The 21,227-nt window shown below is 32.1% G+C and overlaps 1 protein-coding gene across 1 annotated transcript; it reads right to left on the bottom strand.

Moving 5' to 3' along the window:
* Positions 1-5,189: 5,189 nt before the first annotated feature.
* Positions 5,190-15,749, bottom strand: LOC111712671 (glucosylceramidase). The gene is made up of 16 exons (XM_023487353.1): positions 15,511-15,749; positions 15,245-15,331; positions 14,561-14,612; positions 14,008-14,132; positions 13,605-13,656; positions 13,048-13,264; positions 12,204-12,272; positions 11,201-11,268; positions 10,564-10,689; positions 9,659-9,685; positions 8,973-9,056; positions 8,309-8,411; positions 8,198-8,213; positions 7,634-7,743; positions 6,586-6,638; positions 5,190-5,904 (listed from the first exon to the last, which is right to left on the bottom strand). Exons 1-16 carry the CDS (start codon positions 15,599-15,601, stop codon positions 5,790-5,792), a joined length of 1,395 nt encoding a protein of 464 aa, XP_023343121.1. The 5' UTR covers positions 15,602-15,749; the 3' UTR covers positions 5,190-5,789.
* Positions 15,750-21,227: the final 5,478 nt, after the last annotated feature.

Here is a 21,227-nt window from a genome sequence, read left to right as displayed (position 1 = left end):
GTCAAATAAAATGACCCAAACAGACCTGTCTGCTTTCAATCTACCTGCTTTATGCTACGTCATAACATTCCTTAAACATATCCTTTATTTAAAATAACATTAATATTATAAAGCAGGGGGTTGCTATGAACTCTTTGTTCCACAAACTAAATTCGCTTACAAGTTGTATAATTTCCTATAGGGTGGATAGTTTTAAGGCTGAAAATTCATCTCTTGTACATTTTCTTCCAATGTACTTTCTATTGATTTCAAACCATAAATATCAAAAAAAAATCTATTTACTACATAACTATCATTAAAAAAATTTATTTTGCTCACTAAGCTTGTTAAGCTTCACAACTTGACAGGCGCTGTCGTTTTAATGTCAAAGGATCGACCCTCCAATGATAACCTATACAACTTTATCTGATAAACAATATATATTTTTGAAAGATTTCGTCGTAAATTAAACGTTTTTAAAACTGACAAATGAAAATGATCAATTTTCAAATAATAAACAATAATATCGTATTTGCTCTTGACTAGCTAAAGGTTTTAAGGGAACCAATATGACTCGAACAAACCACTCTATTATAATATTTTAAGGGAACCAATATGAATCGGACAAACCACTCTAGTATTATATTTTAAGGGAACCAATATGAATCGGACAAACCACTCTATTATAATATTTTAAGGGAACCAATATGAATCGGACAAACCACTCTAGTAATTTATTTTAAGGGAACCAATATAAATCGGACAAACCACTCTATTATAATATTTTAAGGGAACCAATATAAATCGGACAAACCACTCTAGTATTATATTTTAAGGGAACCAATATAAATCGGACAAACCACTCTAGTATTATATTTTAAGGGAACCAATATGAATCGGACAAACCACTCTAGTATTATATTTTAAGGGAACCAATATTAATCGGACAAACCACTCTAGTATTATATTTTAAGGGAACCGATATAAAATAGTAATATTTTACGGGTACCGATATAAACTATTAATATTTTAAAGGTATCGATATGAATAAATGGAAAAACACTTTAAAATACGACTACGTTAATTGGTGACGTCCGAAAACCAAGAATTTAACTTGTAAATTTTTTCTTTAAAAGATTACAAACAGCTTTATGTAAACAATAATAAAATAATTTAAATGATAACATTTCAAATCTGACTTGCAATCAGAAAAATTTAACTATTCACTTAAATATATAACTTTGAGGTATAAAATCTCCTACAGTATAAGAACAGTCAAATTCTTATCATTTTTATTTTCTTTTAATTATAAAATGTCGCAAAGCATTTTGTAATTTGCAACTTAAACTATTTTTTTTTAATTTGTTCTGAATATTTTTAGAGATGGGTTGCATCAAAACTCCTAAATTTCTCAAGATGAAGAAGAACAATTCTTTCCAAAGTTTTTTGCTTCTCACCGTATTGCATTAAATTTGCATTAAACCCACTAAAATGTGCATTGTGCAGTATCTAGTGTATAAAACTGGTGCTCAGAGCTGACGATACATTTTATTGTTGGATTTTAAACATATGCGTCACTTATACTACTCAGTAGTACTCAGAATTTTAGATATATAGATAGATAGATAGATTGAAAGAAAGATAGATAGATAGATATACAGACAGATAGATAGATAGCTAGATAGATAGATAGATAGCTAGCTAGCTAGCTAGATAGATATGTAAAGAGATAGATAGATAGATAGAAGAGCAGGGGTTTATATATTCCCTAGATTACTCCACATTCTCAGAGGAGTAGCATAGGCTAAAAAAATTAGATTTAGTTTTATTTTTGAAAATTCACCTTTTTTGGAAAAATTAGAAATTAGAAATTTTTTCAAGTGTTTTTAAATTCCATGGGCAACACTGGGCACTTAAGCTAGCATGTAATAAACTTTGATATACCTGTAATACATATTTATTTCAAGATATGCTATTTTTAAAAAATACCATAAGAGGTCAACCTAATGTTGGAGTCTGATTCACATAGCAAGGCGAACGGAGAAGGATTATGTGAGATCTTGGAACCTATGGAACGTGGATAGGTTCCAAGATTACGTAGAGGATATAAGCATGCAGAGAGGCTTACTTGTAAATAAACTGTAGTCAAAGATAGCAGTGGGACGGATAACAAGTCATCTCATCTATATCGTAGTACATTTTGAATTTCCGAGTCGGGTCAACCTTTCCGGTTCCAGTTTGTACTGTATCGCCGAGATATTGGGTAAATAAAGCAGACACTCAATAGGACTAGCCGGTGCAACAAGGTTGACGCGGTCAGACTTTAGGCTAAATTTACTTTTACTAAAGGGTCAGAGGTGTGTTTATGGAGATTTAGCCGTTAAAAATGCCATACCAAAGAAGATGCTTTGTGCGCATGCTTTAACGTGTGGAAAACCAAAGCCACTGTTGGACCATGGGAATTCTATTTTAAATTCAAGCCAATAGGCATAAGACGCGGCTTGACATGAGGTATGGGGAAATAGAATTGGCGTGGGTTAAAACCGAAATGAAAGTTGGTATTCACAAAAGAGTCTGAAGACGGAAGATTAACTCGTTGTAGGAGGCAAAAGAAAGCCAGAGAGTCTGTCAGAGAGCTCCGGCTTTTAAAGATTCATTAGTGTCACTTTAATTTGTTAATTTTTCCTTGTAAGTAGATTTTATCCTATATTCTGTAGATTTACTCACATTAGTTTTATGGCTTTAGATTTCTTTTATTTCATACCACTTTTAAATGGTAACAATACGCATGTGATTAAGGATACTGTAAGACTGTGTTAATATGATCTTTTTTTACAGTGGCATGTCCGATTCAAAACCCTACCCTTAAAACCTTTGACTTGACTGAAATGACATAGAGTTATCCCTCTAATTTATCCTAAATTGATCAGTTTTAATCGGACAAACCACTCTAGTATTATATTTTAAGGGAACCAATATGAATCGGACAAACCACTCAAGTATAATATTTTAAGGGAACCAATATTAATCGGATAAACCACTCTAATATTATATTTTAAGGGGCATATAATTATTGGACAAACCACTCTAGTCGTCCGAAAACCAAGAATTTAACTTGTAAATTTTTTCTTTAAAAGATTACAAACAGCTTTATGTAAACAATAATAAAATAATTTTAACTATTAATTACTACTTTACCGGGAGATTAAGGGAGGATAATTAAATTGAGGGGAAAACCACTTAGCCGAGGGCCTCCAAGACCTTTTTGGGGTTCTAAACCTCACGAAATTTTCAGAAAAATTTAACTATTCACTTAAATATAACTTTGAGGTATAAAATCTCCTACAGTATAAGAACAGTCAAATTCTTATCATTTTTATTTTCTTTTAATTATAAAATGTCGCAAAGCATTTTGTAATTTGCAACTTAAACTATTTTTTTTTAATTTGTTCTGAATATTTTTAGAGATGGGTTGCATCAAAACTCCTAAATTTCTCAAGATGAAGAAGAACAATTCTTTCCAAAGTTTTTTGCTTCTCACCGTATTGCATTAAATTTGCATTAAACCCACTAAAATGTGCATTGTGCAGTATCTAGTGTATAAAACTGGTGCTCAGAGCTGACGATACATTTTATTGTTGGATTTTAAACATATGCGTCACTTATACTACTCAGTACTCAGAATTTTAGATATATAGATAGATAGATAGATTGAAAGATAGATAGATAGATAGATATACAGACAGATAGATAGATAGCTAGATAGATAGATAGATAGCTAGCTAGCTAGATAGATAGATAGATAGGTAGATAGATAGATAGATAGATATACAGACAGATAGATAGACAGCTAAATAGATAGATAGATAGATAGATAGATAGATAGATAGATAAATAGATAGATAGATAGATAGATAGATAGATAGATAGATAGATAGATATATAGATTTATATATAGATAGATAGATAGATAGATAGATAGATAGATATATAGAGAGATCAGGGAGTAAGGAATAGAAGGGAGATATAACTGACGCGGTTCGCCCTCCCATATGATTATACATGCTTTACAGACGAAGTACTCCATTTGAATGAGAGTTTTTTTAAAGGTCGTCTTTTAATTTTTTAAATGTTATTTTTACTTTACCATAATAAATAAAAACAATCTTATTTAGTATAAAAAAATACGTTTGTATTGCTAATAATTTTGCATCTTAAAAAATGAATTTATTTGGCGATGTTCAGCATACTTTTTTCCTTGTTAAATGTATTCAATCACCTTTTCTGAATACATGTACGCGGTAATTGTGCATTAGACGACATTTAAATATTTCTTATTCAAATGGAGTACTTCGTCTGTAAAGCATGTATAATCATATGATAGGGCGAACCGCGTCAGTTATATCTCCCTTCTATTCCTTACTCCCTGAGAGAGATAGATAGATAGATAGAAGAGCAGGGGTTTATATATTCCCTAGATTACTCCACATTCTCAGAGGAGTAGCATAGGCTAGAAAAATTAGATTTATTTTTATTTTTGAAAATTCACCTTTTTTTGGAAAAATTAGAAATTTGAAATTTTTTCAAGTGTTTTTAAATTCCATGGGCAGCACTGGGCACTTCAGCTAGCATGTAATAAACTTTGATATACCTGTAATACATATTTATTTCAAGATATGCTATTTTTAAATTATATAGTAATAGGTCTATAACCCGATGTTGGAGTCTGATTCACAAGCAAGGCGGACGGAGAAGGATTATGTGAGATCTCTGAACCTATGGAACGTGGATAGGTTCCAAGATCAGGTAGAGGTTATAAGCATGAAGAGAGGCATACTTGTAAATAAACTGTAGTCAAAGATAGCAGTGGGACGGATAACAAGTCATCTCATTTATATCGTGTAGGGAGATTTAGCGGTTAAAAAATGCCATCTCAGAGAAGATGCTTTGTACGCATGCTTAAACACGTGGAAAACCAAACCACTGTTGGACCATGGGAATTCTATTTAATTCAAGCCAATAGGCATAAGACACAGCTTGACATGAGTTAGGAGGAAAATCGAAATGAAAGTTAGTATTCACAAAAGAGTCTGAAGACGGAAAATTAACTCGTTGTAGGAGGCAAAAGAAAGCCAGAGAGTCTGTCAGAGAGCTCCGGCTTTTCATGATTCATTAGTATCATTTTAATTTGTAATTTTTTTCCTTGTAAATAGATTTTATCCTATATTCTGTAGATTTACTCACATTAGTTTCATGGCTTTACATTTCTTTTATTTCATACCACTTTTAAATGGTAACAATACGCATGTGATTAAGGATACTGTAAGACTGTGTTAATTTGATCTTTTTTTACAGTGGCATGTCCGATTCAAAACCCTACCCTTAAAACCTTTGACTTGACTGAAATGATATAGAGTTATCCCTCTAATTTATCCTAAATTGATCAGTTTTAAATATTGTTCTCATTAAAAGTGACTTGCGGAGTTATGCAACAGTGAGAAAGAACAACATTGTTAGAATTAAACACTTTTCCAAATTAAAAAGTAACAATATCTTTCTCACTGTTGCTCAGATGAAAGCGGAAAGGGTACCATTATGAATCCGGCATGCTACTCTTTTTTAATTGAGGGAAAATTGAAAATAAGTCGACAGAAAATTACATTTAAAGAGTTGAATTTTTTTTAAAAACTACAAGGGAAAATTTTCGTCTTTTTTCTTTTCATCTTTTTGTTTCTGTACATTGTCTTCTTTTTTTCTGTGTTCTTCTTTTCGTCTTTACGTTTTTTTTCTTCATCTTTTCGTTTGGCTCGTTAGTCCTGTGTTGAAAACCAAACTAGGGTATGAACAGATTCAGGTTGGATGGTTAGAATTTGACTGGACATAGCTCCATCTTCGATCCGTACCTTTACAGCACTCTCTAAATGCCTAGATATAAAAGAAGGAATTGAACATTAAATATAGATGCCCCCCTTAAGATATGATAAACAGGACCCAGATAAGGTTGGAAACTGATGATAATCAGGACCTAGATAAGGTTGGAAACTGATGATAAACTGGACCTAGATAAGGTTGGATACTGATGATAAACAGGACCCAGATAAGGTTGGAAACTGATGATAAACAGGACCCAGATGAGGTTGGATACTGATGATAAACAGGACCCAGATAATGTTGGAAACTGATGATAAACAAGACCCAGGTAATTGGAAACTGATGATAAACAGGACCCAGATAAGGTTGGAAACTGATGATAAACAGGACCTAGATAAGGTTGGACACTGATGATAAACAGGACCCAGATAAGGTTGGAAACTGATGATAAACAGGACCCAGATAAGGTTGGAAACTGATGATAAACAAGACCCAGGTAATTGGAAACTGATGATAAACAGGACCTGGAGAAGAAGGTAAATGGTAAAAGTAACAGATTTTTGTTCTGGGTCAATCTGCTAAACAATCCTGCGATGATGATGTACAAAAAAGGAAGACTTAAGCTGCCAAAAATTCCAGGACAAATTCTGAGTCGAAGCGTCTTTCTCATTTATATAGATTTAGTCTTCCATTAGTTTTCCTTGGGGTCTACACATTGAAGACATAATACTTTACTTGTTAGTAATCACAAGCACAGTTGCACCATCCGGGCGTTTAACTCCCACCATCTAGAAAAAAACATAATTTCAATATTATAAAAATTTACAGAAATTTTGAAATATAGGGCGAAAAATTCGGTTGCAACCGAAAGTTTCCGAAAATTAACCAATGTTCTGTAAAAAAACCCCGGAAAATTATTACTTAAGAACAAACGGTAAATACGTTAATTACTAACAAATACATTAGAGACGCAATACGATAATTGTAAAGTCCGAACCAAACATTGTTAGAAAGGAATTGAAACTTGGCCACAAACTCAGATTTTTAAATATCTATAATCTTTGCAACCTGATGGTGTAAATCAAGGATATTTCAAACTTAGATTAGAGTTTAGTAAAACAGAGATTAGGACAGATACAAAATTCAATTCAATTGAACATAAATATGAAAAAGGATCTGCGTTTTTGCCGAAAATCTAATTTTCTAATCTCTATATCTTTGCAACGTGATGGTGCAAACCTTTTATATTTCAAGCTCAGGCTTTTTGATCTAGTAGAATTCACAATTTGTAAAATTAAAGGTCTACGACATCGGGTAGCAAGCATATAGGGATTCAAAAATTAGAATTTGTGGCAAAAACTCATTTTCTTTGATACTGTAGAATACAGAAAACTGACTTTATTTGCCGGATTTTTAATTAAAATAGAAATAAATTGTGACCGAGTTATTTGGATACAGCCCGTGCAAACTGTATCCTGAATACTGGATACGCCTGATGTTCTGTATTCTATATGTATACTGAATACAGTATTCACCTGATATCCTATTTTCTATCTGTGCCGTGGATATAACCTTCATCCTATCTAGCTGTATCCAGAATATTATCTGTATCCTATCTATATACAGGATGTTACCTGTATCCTTTCTGTATCCAGGATATTATATCTCTCCTATCTGTATCCAGAATATTATCTGTATCCTACCTATATACAGGATATTATCTGTATCTTATCTGTATCCTATCTGTATCCTATCTGTATCCTATCTGTATCCAGGATATTACCTGTACCCTATCTGCATCGTATCCCTGGGTATCAACTCCAATCCTGACTGACCCCTCTGTCATGAATTTACTAAAATGTCCCATTGCGTAGTACATCGGGTTCTTGAACACTTTAAGAGGGTTGCAATACATGTCCAATTTTTCAAGGCCAGAGTCCGAATACAATAAATTTGAGCCGCGTCTCAAATCCGCCAAAAACTGGCTTTAATTGAGCGCCGGCTTAAATCTTGAAACATTGAACTCAATTTTAAGTGAAGCCAACCATATTTGAGCTGCGTCTAAAATTTAAGCTGCGGCTGAAATTATTCGGCAATTCCTCATTGAAACAAAATTATACCGCTAACTTTAAAAGTTCGGGTGCTAGGCAGGTTTGAATAAAATGTCAAAAAAAACGGTCGCGAAATTTAAAAAAAATATTTTTTTTTCTTCATGACACATGTTAAAATGTAATAGATACATGTTATTACATCCATTTTTAAGGGCTGTTCAAAAATGTAGTTTTAAGAACTGGAGCTTTAATAACAAAAAAGTTCTGGACTATTCTAGATTTGTTATGGCAATGACCGGCCTTTTCACAGCCCTGAACCCAGTGCAAAAAAAATTAACTTACACTGTCTTAAAAGTAAAAAATTTCAACCCCTATGCACATTTGATATTGAAGCATCAAATATAAACTTTTGTCCCCAAAAATATGACTTTTCTAAAATTTTCACTTACCAGAAATCCTAGGAAATCCACATACCAGTGTACAGCCCAACCAGACACAAACTGGGCAGCTCTTTAAAGGGAGTGTTCGCACATTAATGTAAGGCAACAATCAAGTTATGACTCAGTAAGAACACTTGATATTTATGGAGACAAATTAAACATAACTTAAAAGGACTGTAGACGTAATTTCAAGAGACTCTAATCTTGAAAAATAATGAATTTTATCCTTTTCATTTTTTAGAAAACTGCCCATTTCTAGCTTCAGAAACAATGGAGAAATTAAACACTTTTTAAACAAAAAAAACGACCATTAAGGTTTAGAGGATACTGCAGGTCGGGCATGCAGCAGTTTAAAACGAGAGTTACTTGAAGAAACCTCGGTTATATTTTTAAACATACAGGGTTACTCACAATGGATGAGACTTCGGAACGGAATTTGAACTGTCTGTTTCCTTATATTCACGATTCCCTGCAACTGTGAACTTAATTTTTTCATTGCCAAGTCATTACATAAGCCATATCTATTAAGCAGAATACATAATTTAACCTGGGGATTGTCACATTTTCCTGACGACTTAATACAGTCTCATCCTTTCCTGGGAAACCCTGATATACGAAAAAATATATTTACTTTGGATTCTCCATAACTGTTTCTGCCCATGCTCGTATAAATGGTCGTTGGTCGTCAAGAGCCATCAGTATAACGTCAGCATACCTACAATTTTATATACTGTATTTCCACCGACCAAAAAGGCTGGTTCTTTCTAATTTATTTCTTTATTAGGAAGGTCAGCGTATGTTTACATACAGTTTACATAGGATAGGATCATTTGACAGTAATTTTAAGATACACTAAAAATAAATCAGAGATACTTATTAAAGAAGTCCAGTTTTTTTTCGGTGGAAATACATAATATAAGATAAATATAAATATAGATTATAGATATATCTATAAGGAAGGGGCACAATATTTACAGTTTAATTTAACCCGAATTTGAAGAATTTGAACGTCCGGTTTAAACAAAAAAGAGTTTTGAGATTTGAGCCGGGACTAAACTGAAACCGGTTGTTGGCGGTTCCAGTTGAGCCGGGACTAAACTGGAACCGGTTGTTGGCGGTTCAGTGACGCCATTCAAATTCTTTAAATTTGGCCTCCGGTCCTCTGAACCATTGCAGGTTGTTTTGAATGAGAATCTCTTTTTAATAAGCGATTAATGCAGATTAAATCAAAATAAACAAAAGGAAATTACTATATACTATATATAGATTGGGAACCCAGCGCTGCCAAGGTTACTAAAAGTTACTCCCGCCGTTTACTCGCACTTGAACGATGTTACTGGGAAACTAAATTTCGGTATTAAAGTCAACCCAATCTCAAAATCAAGAACATCTCCCGAATTCTCCAATCAACTTTTGAGGCAAATCGGTCTAGGGGGGTAGCTAAGTCATGTTCTGACAAACAAACAAACAGACACCCAAACAGAGATTACAACTTTATATATAGATATAAATTAGTAATCTCTGTTTGTTTGTTTGTAAATCTTATCATAACTCATGAATCCCTTGAACGATTTTGATTGGGGGAACAACTCGGTAGAGCTACTGAAATGTTATTAGCTTGGTTTAAAGTTCTAAGTTGAGTGGGTCAAAGTTTAGTTTTATTTATTTATAAATTTAATCTGTGATAATTCAGATATAAAATTTTAAAAAAATGTTTTATTTTTTTATTTTTATTCTTATTTTATCTGATATTTCTTAAGTGAGTATACAAATAATGTTAACGGATCTAGAGCCGAGATTTTAAAAGAATTACATCCCGAACTATGGTTCAATTATTATTCGACAAATGATAAAAGTTTAATTTCTGAGAAGATTATTCAGTCCAATTAATTTATTTTATACAACTAGAAACCGACACCGAAGGAGTTGATTTTTTGCTACAAAATCAAATTTTTGAATCCTCATATTTTTGCAATTGATGCTTAACAGAATTCATAGTTTAAAATATTATAGATAGCTACGAAAATTGGTTGCAAATATTGCAAACATGTAAAGATTAGAAAATCATAGTTTGTGGCAAAAACTCATTCAGGTGAATGGCAACTTTAAACTCTACATAAGATGATAATGAATAACTTTAGTACAATTGTGTATGAGTTGTCACTTTTTGTTTTAACAGTAAAAATCAAAGACGACTTTACATATTTGTCCCTTAATTAATTTATGTAGTTACTCCAGTCACCTGAGTCGAAGCATTCCATCCCATGCAGTTAAACGAAAAATCTGGAATATCTCCATCATATGGTTCATTCTGAGCAGTTAGCCCCCAGAATTCTACTCCTAGCTCCCTTTATTTATAGATATATTATATATAGGGTTCATTCTGAGCAGTTAGCCACCAGAATTCCACTCCTAGCTCCCTTTATATACAGATATATTATAAATATGGTTCATTCTGACCATTTTTAACCTTCAGAAGGTCAGAATTAAAGATTTTCAGGTCGTCATTAAATTCTTAACTTTTGTGGGTAACCTTGTTAAAATAAATGTTATATGCTCTTAGCCCTAAAAGTCTACAAAGCACTTTAATACAATTTGAGTCTTTGCCACAAACTCAAATTTTCTAAATCCTTATCTTTGCCACCCAATGCCGTAGACCTTAGATTTTTCAAACTATGAATTCTTGTAGATCAATAATCTAAGTTTGAAATAGCAAAGGTTTGCGCTATCAAGTTGCGAAGATATAGGAATTAGAAAATTTGAGTTTGTGACAATGGCTCAATTCCTTTGATCTTTTTTTCTGCTTACTTTTATTTTAATTTTAATCTTTTAACGCTTATCAATTGTATAAAAAATTACTTGTAGGAGTCCAAGAACTTTATAAAATAATTTGCCCAAGCTGAATAATACTCTGGCAGCAAATATCCCTGAAAAATTTAAAATAAAATAAAAGATTTTTTTGACCCTCCCTGTGAATAACTGCATGCCCGATTTGTATCCAAAAAAGGAAACAACAGTACAAAGGATAAACAGAGGTGGTACTGTTGTGAATCAATAATTCAATTTTGGGGTTTCCTTGAAGCTTTGTTGACAGTCCCTTTAAGGAACCGAAATAATCAGGTAGACGCCAAAGGTAGTTACGTGCGCATGCCGCAATGAATTAAAAGACTATGAGAGAGCTTGTTCTAGCCGCGGCGCTTATCCCCCTTGCCTGTCCTAGACGTGGCGCTCGTCCTCCTAGCATGTTCTAGCCGCAGCGCTCGGCCCAGAATTTGTCTTAACCTCCCCTAACCCTAAAATGTATACTATATATCTCTCTCTTCTTGTATTTCAACACGGCAAGTGTACGTAACTTCCTTGGGTTGCTACCAAATAATGAACATGTATGAATCATTCTTAAGCTTTATCTTTCATTAAATTTGGTATGAATGATTTTTTCAATATTTGTTATTAGAAAAGTTTTTTAGAACTAAATTGCAAAACCATTTGTTATCTTTCCATTAATGATATTACAATGCTAATTCATAACAAAGACGATATCGAATTCGTCACTGAATTCCCATGTTTTTTGGGACACCCTGTAGATGGCTCATGTCGTCTTCAACATGACGGAGGGTTAAAGCTAAAATTGAAAATGGCAATTTTCAACTTTACAGTATGCTTTAGCGACCTATTCTTTTGTATATTATCCACAGCAAAAACTGATCTTAAAATTGATTAGGTTTTCAAACCTTTGAAAACAATTGTATTTTTGGGATTGTACTGATATCTTCTGTATTGTTATTTCTTCAGAAATATCAAAATGGAGTTAACTAAATCCGTTGAAATGCAGATAATTGTTGTTTGAAAGGAATAACGTTACCTGACCATTTAATGCATTGTTTGATTTCATCCAGGCCGGTGCCGACCATGGGCTTGCAAACATTTTAATCTAAATATTGCAAACATTTTAATCTAAATATTGCAAACATTTTAATCTAAATATTGAAAAAATTTTAATCTAAATATTGCAAACATTTTAATTTAAATATTGCAATTATTTTAATCTAAATATTGCAAACATTTTAATTTAAATATTGCAAACATTTTAATCTAAATATTGAAAAATTTTTAATCTAAATATTGAAAACATTTTAATTTAAATATTGCAAACATTTTAATCGAAATATTGCAAACACTTTAATTTAAATATTGCAAACATTTAATTTAAATATTGCAAACATTTAATTTAAATATTGCAAACATTTTAATTGAAATATTGCAAACATTTTAAACTAAATATTGCAAACATTTCAATCGAAATATTGAAAACATTTTAATTTAAATATTGAAAACATTTTAATTTAAATATTGCAAACATTTTAATTTAAATATTGCAAACATTTTAATTTAAATATTGCAAATATTTTAATTTAAATATTGCAAACATTTTAATCTAAATATTGCAAATATTTAATCTAAATATTGCAAACATTTAATTTTAATATTGCAAACATTTTAATCTAAATATTGCAAACATTTAATTTAAATATTGCAAACATTTTAATCTAAATATTGCAAACTTTTAATTTAAATATTGCAAGCATTTTAATTGATATAAATCAAAATTGAAAGTCGTCTTCATTGTACTGATATAAATTAAGATGACTGTATGATCTGATTATTTCTTTAAAAATGAATATAGAGGGGAGAGTAATTTAGCTAACCTGTTTATTTGATATCTGTTTAGCTTGATTAATATAGGGAATCTTGTAAAGGGTATCATCTACTGTTAGATTAAATGTTGATAATTCCGTATCCCCAGGAGTGTCACAATACGTATATTCTCTAAATAAAAGTATCAGGGGCCTAATCAGGAATTTGTCCAGGGGGGTAACATTTTTTCTTTTTAGGGGTAACGCAGTGAATCTTAACTTTTTCAAACTGTGAATTCCGTTATATGAAATAATTTAAGATTTAAATAATAAAGGTTTACGCCATCAGGTTGCAAAGATATATGGGTTAGGAAAGTTTGTGGCAAAAACTCATTTCCTTTCTATTATTCTTTTATTAGCATTGCAGTGATATAAAAGAAAACATAGAAAAGCAATTACAGTATAAAGATTTTTAAGGTTTTCAATTTTGTAAGACACAATTATCTATATATTTTCGAGTAATTTGAATCCCCTTTAGTTTTAGTAATAATATTTTAGGTAAAATATTATACTAATAATAAATAAATTGAATTTCTTAAATCCAAATGAATTTTTTTGATTTTTTCTCTTACCTGATCAAATTCTCTTGAGCTTCTTTACTTAGTTTCGCAATATTTATGCCTGTAAAAAAAATCAGAAACAAAGGTTTATTTACAGCAGTCGTTTTATACATCAACTAACTTGGGAACCCAGCGCGCGTTGCACAGGGTACTCATTATTACTCCCGTCGTTTACCCGCAGTTGGTCGATTTTTACCGGGAAACTGAATTTTCGCTATGAAAGTCGACCCACTAAACTTAGAACATTCCCATGACTCTCCCGAGTTCCCCAATCAAAATTTGAGGCAAAATACTGAAAAGACTGTAAAGAATTAACCGAAAATTAGGGGTCTGAAAATTCTGGAAAATCCCAAAAAGGACCAAAAAAGCCGAAAAAGATATATTGGTGTCGCACAGCGAATTGGGCTTTAACCTGCAGCATCAGTAAAAGCTCCTCCAAATCCAAGAATAGTTTGATAAAGTCTAGAACTATCAACATTTACAAGAACTCCAACAGTTTCATCACCCTCGCCCCACTCAACAGTACTTTGTGCAAACCTTATAATTAATGCAAAGTCAAATATGATTTAAATCTTTTTCAACATTCTATTTGTATTTTTTTTTGCGAATTAAGATTTAAACCTTTTGATTTGAAATAATTGTATTCGTGTACGGCTGTATAGTATTAAGGCAGATGGTGTAGATATATACAGGTTGTCTAAAAAACGGGAATAAGGACCTACAGACTCGTTTGTAACCGGATTTTCAAGATCGAGACCATTTTTGATATTTACGTAAAATTTCCGATTCAATGAGCCCATTTTAAGGCTTGTAGGATTTAAAATAACAATTTTATAGGCTCCTACACCCTCATTCACTTTACGAACTTGAGGTCAAAAAGAGAAATAGCTGCCCTGGACCCAGCATTAAATACAAAATAGATTATTTTTTACTTAATACTAGCTCCAGCTTTTGATTTATTTTACCTTTTTCCTTCCCTATCAGATTCAATATGGAGAATTGTGTTTGCCTCAATATCTAACAATAGAATATTCTTTAAATTGTAAAAAATAAGTAGTATAATCTTAGCATTTAATATTGCAGATCGGACATAAAGAAATAACGCTAAAAGTTGTAAAATATAAAATTAAAAACATGAAATATTAATGTAGAGTGATTTTTTTTATATTTTCCACACAAAAACTATTCCTTTGGCAATGAGGGGCGATAACTTGGTTCATTTTTCTAAGATTATTGCAGACTTTGTAAAACAAAAGTTTTTTTGGTCCGTTTTTGCAGGGATCTTAGCTCGTAGAGTTAAAATTTTGCAACGTTTAAGGAAAACACATGTTGAGAATAAACAATTTTAAAATTTGAAGGACCCTTCAGATTTTCGCGGAATCTTTCAAAAACTAAAACATTTAAAGTTAAAAAAACGAACCAACTTATTCCTTCGTGTGACCTTTCGTTTCAATGCAACTTTTGTAATCCACGTATCAATTTGCAACCTGATGGTGTAAATTTAAAATTTGAATAATTCTATATATATTTATGGTTTAGCGAAATCATAATTCAAAGATTAAAGAGTTAAGAATGTGAAGTATGTTAAGTGTTTTAGATTCTTTCAAGCAAAAAGTTTAAAATAAAGTGTTTTTAAGTATAAACAATACCTGGTATAGAGAGTGTATCACAGTAAGTACTATTACAAACACAAACATGGGATGTATGGCCAAAACTTCTCTCAATGCAACCTAAATCTTTTTTTTTAGTTCGGATTTGTTCACCAGTGATCAGATATTTTAGCATTTGGCGCCAAAATAATTTTAAAAATGACAATCTAGACAATATATTATTTTCATTTTAGACAACTTTTAGAGAATAGAAAATGTTTTCATTGTAATGTTTAGCATTAAAACACAAATATGAATACACGAACCTGCTGCAGCTGCTTCAGTTACCATTAAGGAAATCAGCTGATGAAGAAAAGCAAGTCTCAAGATGGTGGACATTTTCAAGATGGAGTACATTTTCCACTACTTTCAAACATTAAAATAGCTGGTGATTTTCTTTGAAGCTATACAGTTAGAAGTTGAGATCTATAAAAGCAGTGGAATTTTCGTCGCCTCTTAATTAGAATCTTGTAATTTTTAACTGAACAATTTCTAAAAATAATTTAGTTTTGTAGATTTGCAACAGTGGAAAATTACAATATCCGTTGCAACTTTTTAATGTCAATGGAAACACAAAGCAGACGTCAAAAATTTCACAGTTTTCTTGTGTTTCTGTAGTTTTTTTAGGTAGGAATTTTAAGAAAATTAAATCCCGGCGGGGACGAAAGTGAAATCCGGTATACAGTGCAATTTTATCTGTCACGCTTGAGGCCGAACCATAAGGTTACGTCAGAAGGTTGCAAAAATATAAGAATTAAAGTTTATGCCGAATGTTCCGTTACATTGCAGCTATTCAATAATAGATAATTATTTTTTAATGAATGAGTTAGTTTTGAAGATATTTTTGATAATTCCTCTTTGATAAGTGCTTTCAGATACTTCATAATCAAAAGAATATGTTACTCCTTGAAGTGATCAATAAACAAAATAAGTAGTTTATGTGAATGAAAAGGGTCATTAATACAATATATTTTTTTAAGAAGACAGATTTAATGAAAAAAGCGTTGTCGAAATAAAACCATAAAATTGATAGATGACAGTCTAAAAAATGCTAGAAAAATAGGTGTGACACACGATGTGATAGGATGAGTCTGCAAAGACGACCTGAAACTCTATTATTTTGGCAATCCCTAGGTTAAATTAAGTCTTCTGTCCTTACAAACAATCTTTTAATGACTTATTTAATGTTTTGGCAAAGAAAGAAAGATGTTTATAGCTGCGGGGAATCGTGAATATATGGAAAACAGATTCTGTACATCCTCTCTGAAGTCTCATCCTTTGTGGGTAACCCTGTATGTTACGATTTTAAACTTGAAAACAGCGTAATTGGGAAAAATACTGCTTCAAATGAAAACATAATCTACAAATGGTGTTAGAAGTGAAACTAAAGAATTAAATGTTCAGATAATGCACAGTAAGTATATAACACAGGGCTACCCACATAAGATGGACTTCATTCAGTCTTTTTCTAGCATTTACGGTTCTGCAGCAATGGCATTTGTTAAATCCGATTTAACCCTTTAGGTCGTCGTTGTATTTAAATAAGTATAGGTCGTCATTAACGTTTCATTTATTGTGGGTAGCCCTGTATAGTTTTTGTTTAACCTGATGGTGTGGGATATACTGCACTGCTGGAATTAAAGATAAAGACGTTATCTCGCACAAAAACGAGTATTTAAAGAGAGCGGCCCCATTTTGTTTGATGTTAATTAAAGGGACTGTAGACGTAATTTAAAGTGACCCTTAACAAGTAAAAAATTGTGTTCAAGTCACAAGTCCGTAGAAACCTATGTAAGTGTCAATAACTTTGTTCAGAGTTAAAGATAATTATTAGTTGTTTTTTGGGAACAACAAGAAATAAATGTTAATAAATTGAAATTACGTGATGAAAATGACGCGACAAGACAAGTAACTTAACATCCCCGCTGTCGTGTTGTAGCAATGTCGATGACGTTTGTCTAAAGGTCTAAAAAATCTGTAATTTTAGAAGAATTAATTTGCTTTATTTACTGCTTTAAAGCTTTTAAATGGCCATTGTAAAATATAAATTTATATATTTCATTAATCATGCATATAACTGTATTTTATATCATGCAGAAAAAAACGGTTCCTAGATTCCAACTCTTTGATAAATCAAGGGGATTCTTGCAGAAGTAAGGAAAACGTATCAAACTGACAAAATGAAGATCTGGGGCTTAAGAAACGTCAAAAAGTATCAATGACAAAGTAAAGGTTCTACAGGGATAAACATGTTATTTGATATTTGCATCTATTTGATTTCAATCACAGAACTTTTTCAATTCAGAAAGAATTAAACATTTAAAAATATGATATTACTGAGATCCAGAAACTAGGTTTTCACTTGGCCTTTGGTTTTTTCTTACTAACACAATTATTCTTTTTTTGTAGAATTATGCATGTTCATTTTAAAACTACAAGGTGCATTTTCAAAGTTCAGCTTAACAAGGATTAACTGGCCCAGTTCTCATTTTTGTGATGAAGTGACACATGAAGCGGAATTTAAAGAATTTGAGACGCGGCTCAAATATAGTTGGTTCCACTTAAAATTGTGTTTAACGTAAGATTTAAGCCGGCGCTCAATTGAAACCAGCTTTTGGCGGATTTGAGACGCGGCTCAAATTCATTAAATTCAAACTCTGATCGGTAGAATGAATCAGATTATAATGGAGAATATTCAAGATTTAGAGAAAACTGGGAGAAACACCAGCATCTTTGCAGCATCATTTTCAGGTCGTCTTTACAGTCTTATCCTTTTTGGGTAACCCTGTGGACCTTGTATTTATTATTGTTACCACAGTTTTGCCTGATACAGACGACAAGAGTATATCAGAGATTAAAGCTCTACTCAACAACACAGATAAAGAAGAAGAAGAAGCCTGTTCTAAACTATATCCTAGAAAAGACAATTGGTCTCTGTTGTTGACTGAGTTAAAAATGATTGTTTATCTAGATTAAAGGGACTGTAACCATAATTCTTTTAACACCTTTTACATTCCATTCAAGTTATGAAAAATACATTAATTACCAATGGATTACTTTTTATTAATTTATTAATTTGTTCTAAGACTGTATTAGGAGATTTACGTAGTAAACCGCAATCTTGCGAGTTGTACATTTCCTGCCACTTTAATATGCTAACTTGTCATGTTATTGTGCATTTCCTGCCACTTTAATATGCTAACTTGTCATGTTATTGTGCAATAAATATTACTTCTTACTTAAACTTAATTCTAAGTGACCCTTCATGCAACAATGAACATTAGCGTCGTTTTTATACTCGAAAAGTGTTTAAGTTTTAATCGTCTATCCATTGCTTCTTATAAAAAAATATTCGTAAGAGAAATTGTTAAATAAAAAAATTGCAAAATTATAACACATTTTAGTTTTTGGTTCAACATATAGAAAAAATGAAAATAAAAAGGGAACTTTTTTTTCTTTGTAATTTTGCAAATAGTCGTTTTTTTAGGCTAGCCGATACAGCCGTGAACACAAAAGTTCTGTTCTGAAAAGGAAAATATGTCGTGAATCGGACATGTCTTTCCATGAATTGAGGGTGACTTGAAATTAAGCCTTTAGTCCTTTTAAATGCTTTGATATTTTACTTTATAAGATCTAAAGAAAGATTATTATATTTTAATGCTACCGAATTAATACCATCAATGTAATTACTGGAATAAGATTAGGATCATTTGTTTGCCCTCTATTAATTTTGTCCTATAATTCAACCTTTTATTTTTTCTAATTTGTTCCGAAAATTCTGATATTTATGGTTTTTACCCTCATGAAATAATTTGATAATGACAGCATTTACACTATAAAGAGTAGTTAAACATAGTTTTAGGGATGCTGCAAGTGTAATATTGTCAAAAAAATTCATTTATTTATATTCAAATAATTTGTAATTAAACTAGGTATACCAAATACAAGATAAAAATTTTAAAATAGAATTTTTAAAGTGAAAATGAAATTACACACTCAAGCTATTGCAAAGAATTTGATAATGAATATTAATAAAATGAATTAATTTCACTTAAGCGTAAAGGAACCATAAAAGTAAAAATGTATGAAACCCTGATAAGAGGATTGAGGAGACATTACCTTAACCTTTTGTTTTATTGATTTGTTAATTTGTAGACTGCCATGATTAATATTGGTCAGTATATGATATATATATTAGAAGATAACAGTTCTGTATTTTTATGCATAATTTACGGATTTGTTTTTAAAAATCAAAGAGCATTGGCCTAATCCGAAACTGTTGTTTAAAAGCCGCTGGAGTCTGCTATTCAAAACTCACAAGCTAGAATATACTGTTTAAATCCATAAGCTAGTTCAGTAGCAGCTGTTTAAATCTTCAAGCTAGGATCAACTGGTCAAAAATCCACAAGCCAGTAGCAGCTGCATTTAAATCCTCAAGCTAGTTCAGTAGCAGCTGTTAAAATCTTCAAGCTAGGATCAACTATTCAAAAATCCACAAGACAGTAGCAGCTGCATTTAAATCCTAAAGCTAGTATTAACAGTTTAAAATCCACAAACAAGTATTCACTGCTTTAAATACTAGCACATATCAGCCGTTTACAATCCACAAGCTCAGCTGTTAAAAACCATAAGCTGATATTAACTATTAAAATTTTAAAGCATAGTATGGTATAAGCGCTTTAAAAATTTAAATACTATATTATCATCAGCTCAATTTTCACAAGCTAGAATCAACTGCCTGTAATACTTACAATTTCAAGAATAAGCATTTCAAAATGGTAGACCATTTGAAACTGAAAACATGTACGCTAGTTTACATGCTTCTTACATCTATGTACTATGTCCCTGGAAATCTGACTTTTGTCATCGACACTGCAGCATTACCAGTCTCAGTTGGCTCACTTCACATAATGTACATGTACTTCAAAACAAGACCTCATGTCCATCAAACCGTAATAACTGGTCTAATGAAGATGTTTCTACTGACGGTACTTCTACTTGCGATCAGAAACTACATGATGTCCATAATGGTAAACCTACTCAACAAGTTCACCAAGGAGATGTTTAAGGGAAACCCAACCTTAATATGCAGTTTGACCAATCCAAAATGGGTTTACATAGGTATGCTAAATGTGCTCTGCTGCCTCACAATATCAAAAAACTTTCTCATTTTCAAACCAGACCGTTTTTTCAATCTGAACCATGAAAGATGGACTTGGGTTAGCTTTGTTCTCACACTTGCAGCCATTCTAACAGACATACTAATCTACACAGGATTGAATGGAAACTACTGCAGCAAGGAGAATTCAGAAACCCTAGCAGAGCTTTTAGAGACAACGGTAGAAATGTCTAAGTTTAAATCCATGCCTTGGATTCTGATTCTAATACTTATTGTAGGAGAAGTAACAGCTTTTGTAGTTCAATACTACCGAGCATATAAGCAAAGACTAAGCGTGGCTCCATCTCGAACTAACAAAGTGTTTGTTATTCCAACAAACAATAATCTAGCACCGGCTTTGCTCCCTGGTCAAGAGGAAGTCAATCAAAATTCAATGGAGAAGAAAATGTCAAGAAACATATCATTGTATATTTGCTTTTTCCACATTGGGTTGATCTTGGTAATCAGCACAGGTGTCAACATCGTTGCAGGTGACACAATACAAGGAGAGAAAACAATGATGTTCATCAAAATAGTGTTGAACCGTTTTGAGGTCTATGCTATTCCTTTAACCTGGATTCTCAGCTCAGATGAAACAAGGGCATTTGCCCTCAACAAGTTGAAAGAACTGCTGAATTCGATTAGATGCCCGTCAGTGATTCAAGATTACATCTTTTCAACCCTTGGCATCATTGGTTAAGAGATGGATGGATTGAGGACAAGAATGGGTTGAGGGGAAGGATGGATTGAGGGGAAGATAAGGTTGAGGAGAAGGATGGGTTGAGGGGAAGGATGGGTTGAGGGGAAGGATGGGTTGAGGGAAAG

This window comes from Eurytemora carolleeae, unplaced genomic scaffold (genome assembly GCF_000591075.1).
Source record: "Eurytemora carolleeae unplaced genomic scaffold, Eaff_2.0 scaffold1299, whole genome shotgun sequence".
NCBI classification, from domain to species: Eukaryota; Metazoa; Arthropoda; class Copepoda; order Calanoida; family Temoridae; genus Eurytemora; species Eurytemora carolleeae.
This window is presented reverse-complemented; position numbering and strand designations above follow the sequence as displayed.

Excerpts from the sequence above, each read along its gene's own strand:
- LOC111712671 (XM_023487353.1), bottom strand. The coding sequence starts at position 15,601 with ATGTACTCCATCTTGAAAATGTCCACCATCTTGAGACTTGCTTTTCTT. Across the intron at positions 14,133-14,560 it reads TCTGATAGGGAAGGAAAAAG|GTTTGCACAAAGTACTGTTG; the intron begins GTAAAATAAATC and ends ATTAATTATAAG. Across the intron at positions 10,690-11,200 it reads AAGTTCTTGGACTCCTACAA|GGAGCTAGGAGTAGAATTCT; the intron begins GTAATTTTTTAT and ends CTATAAATAAAG.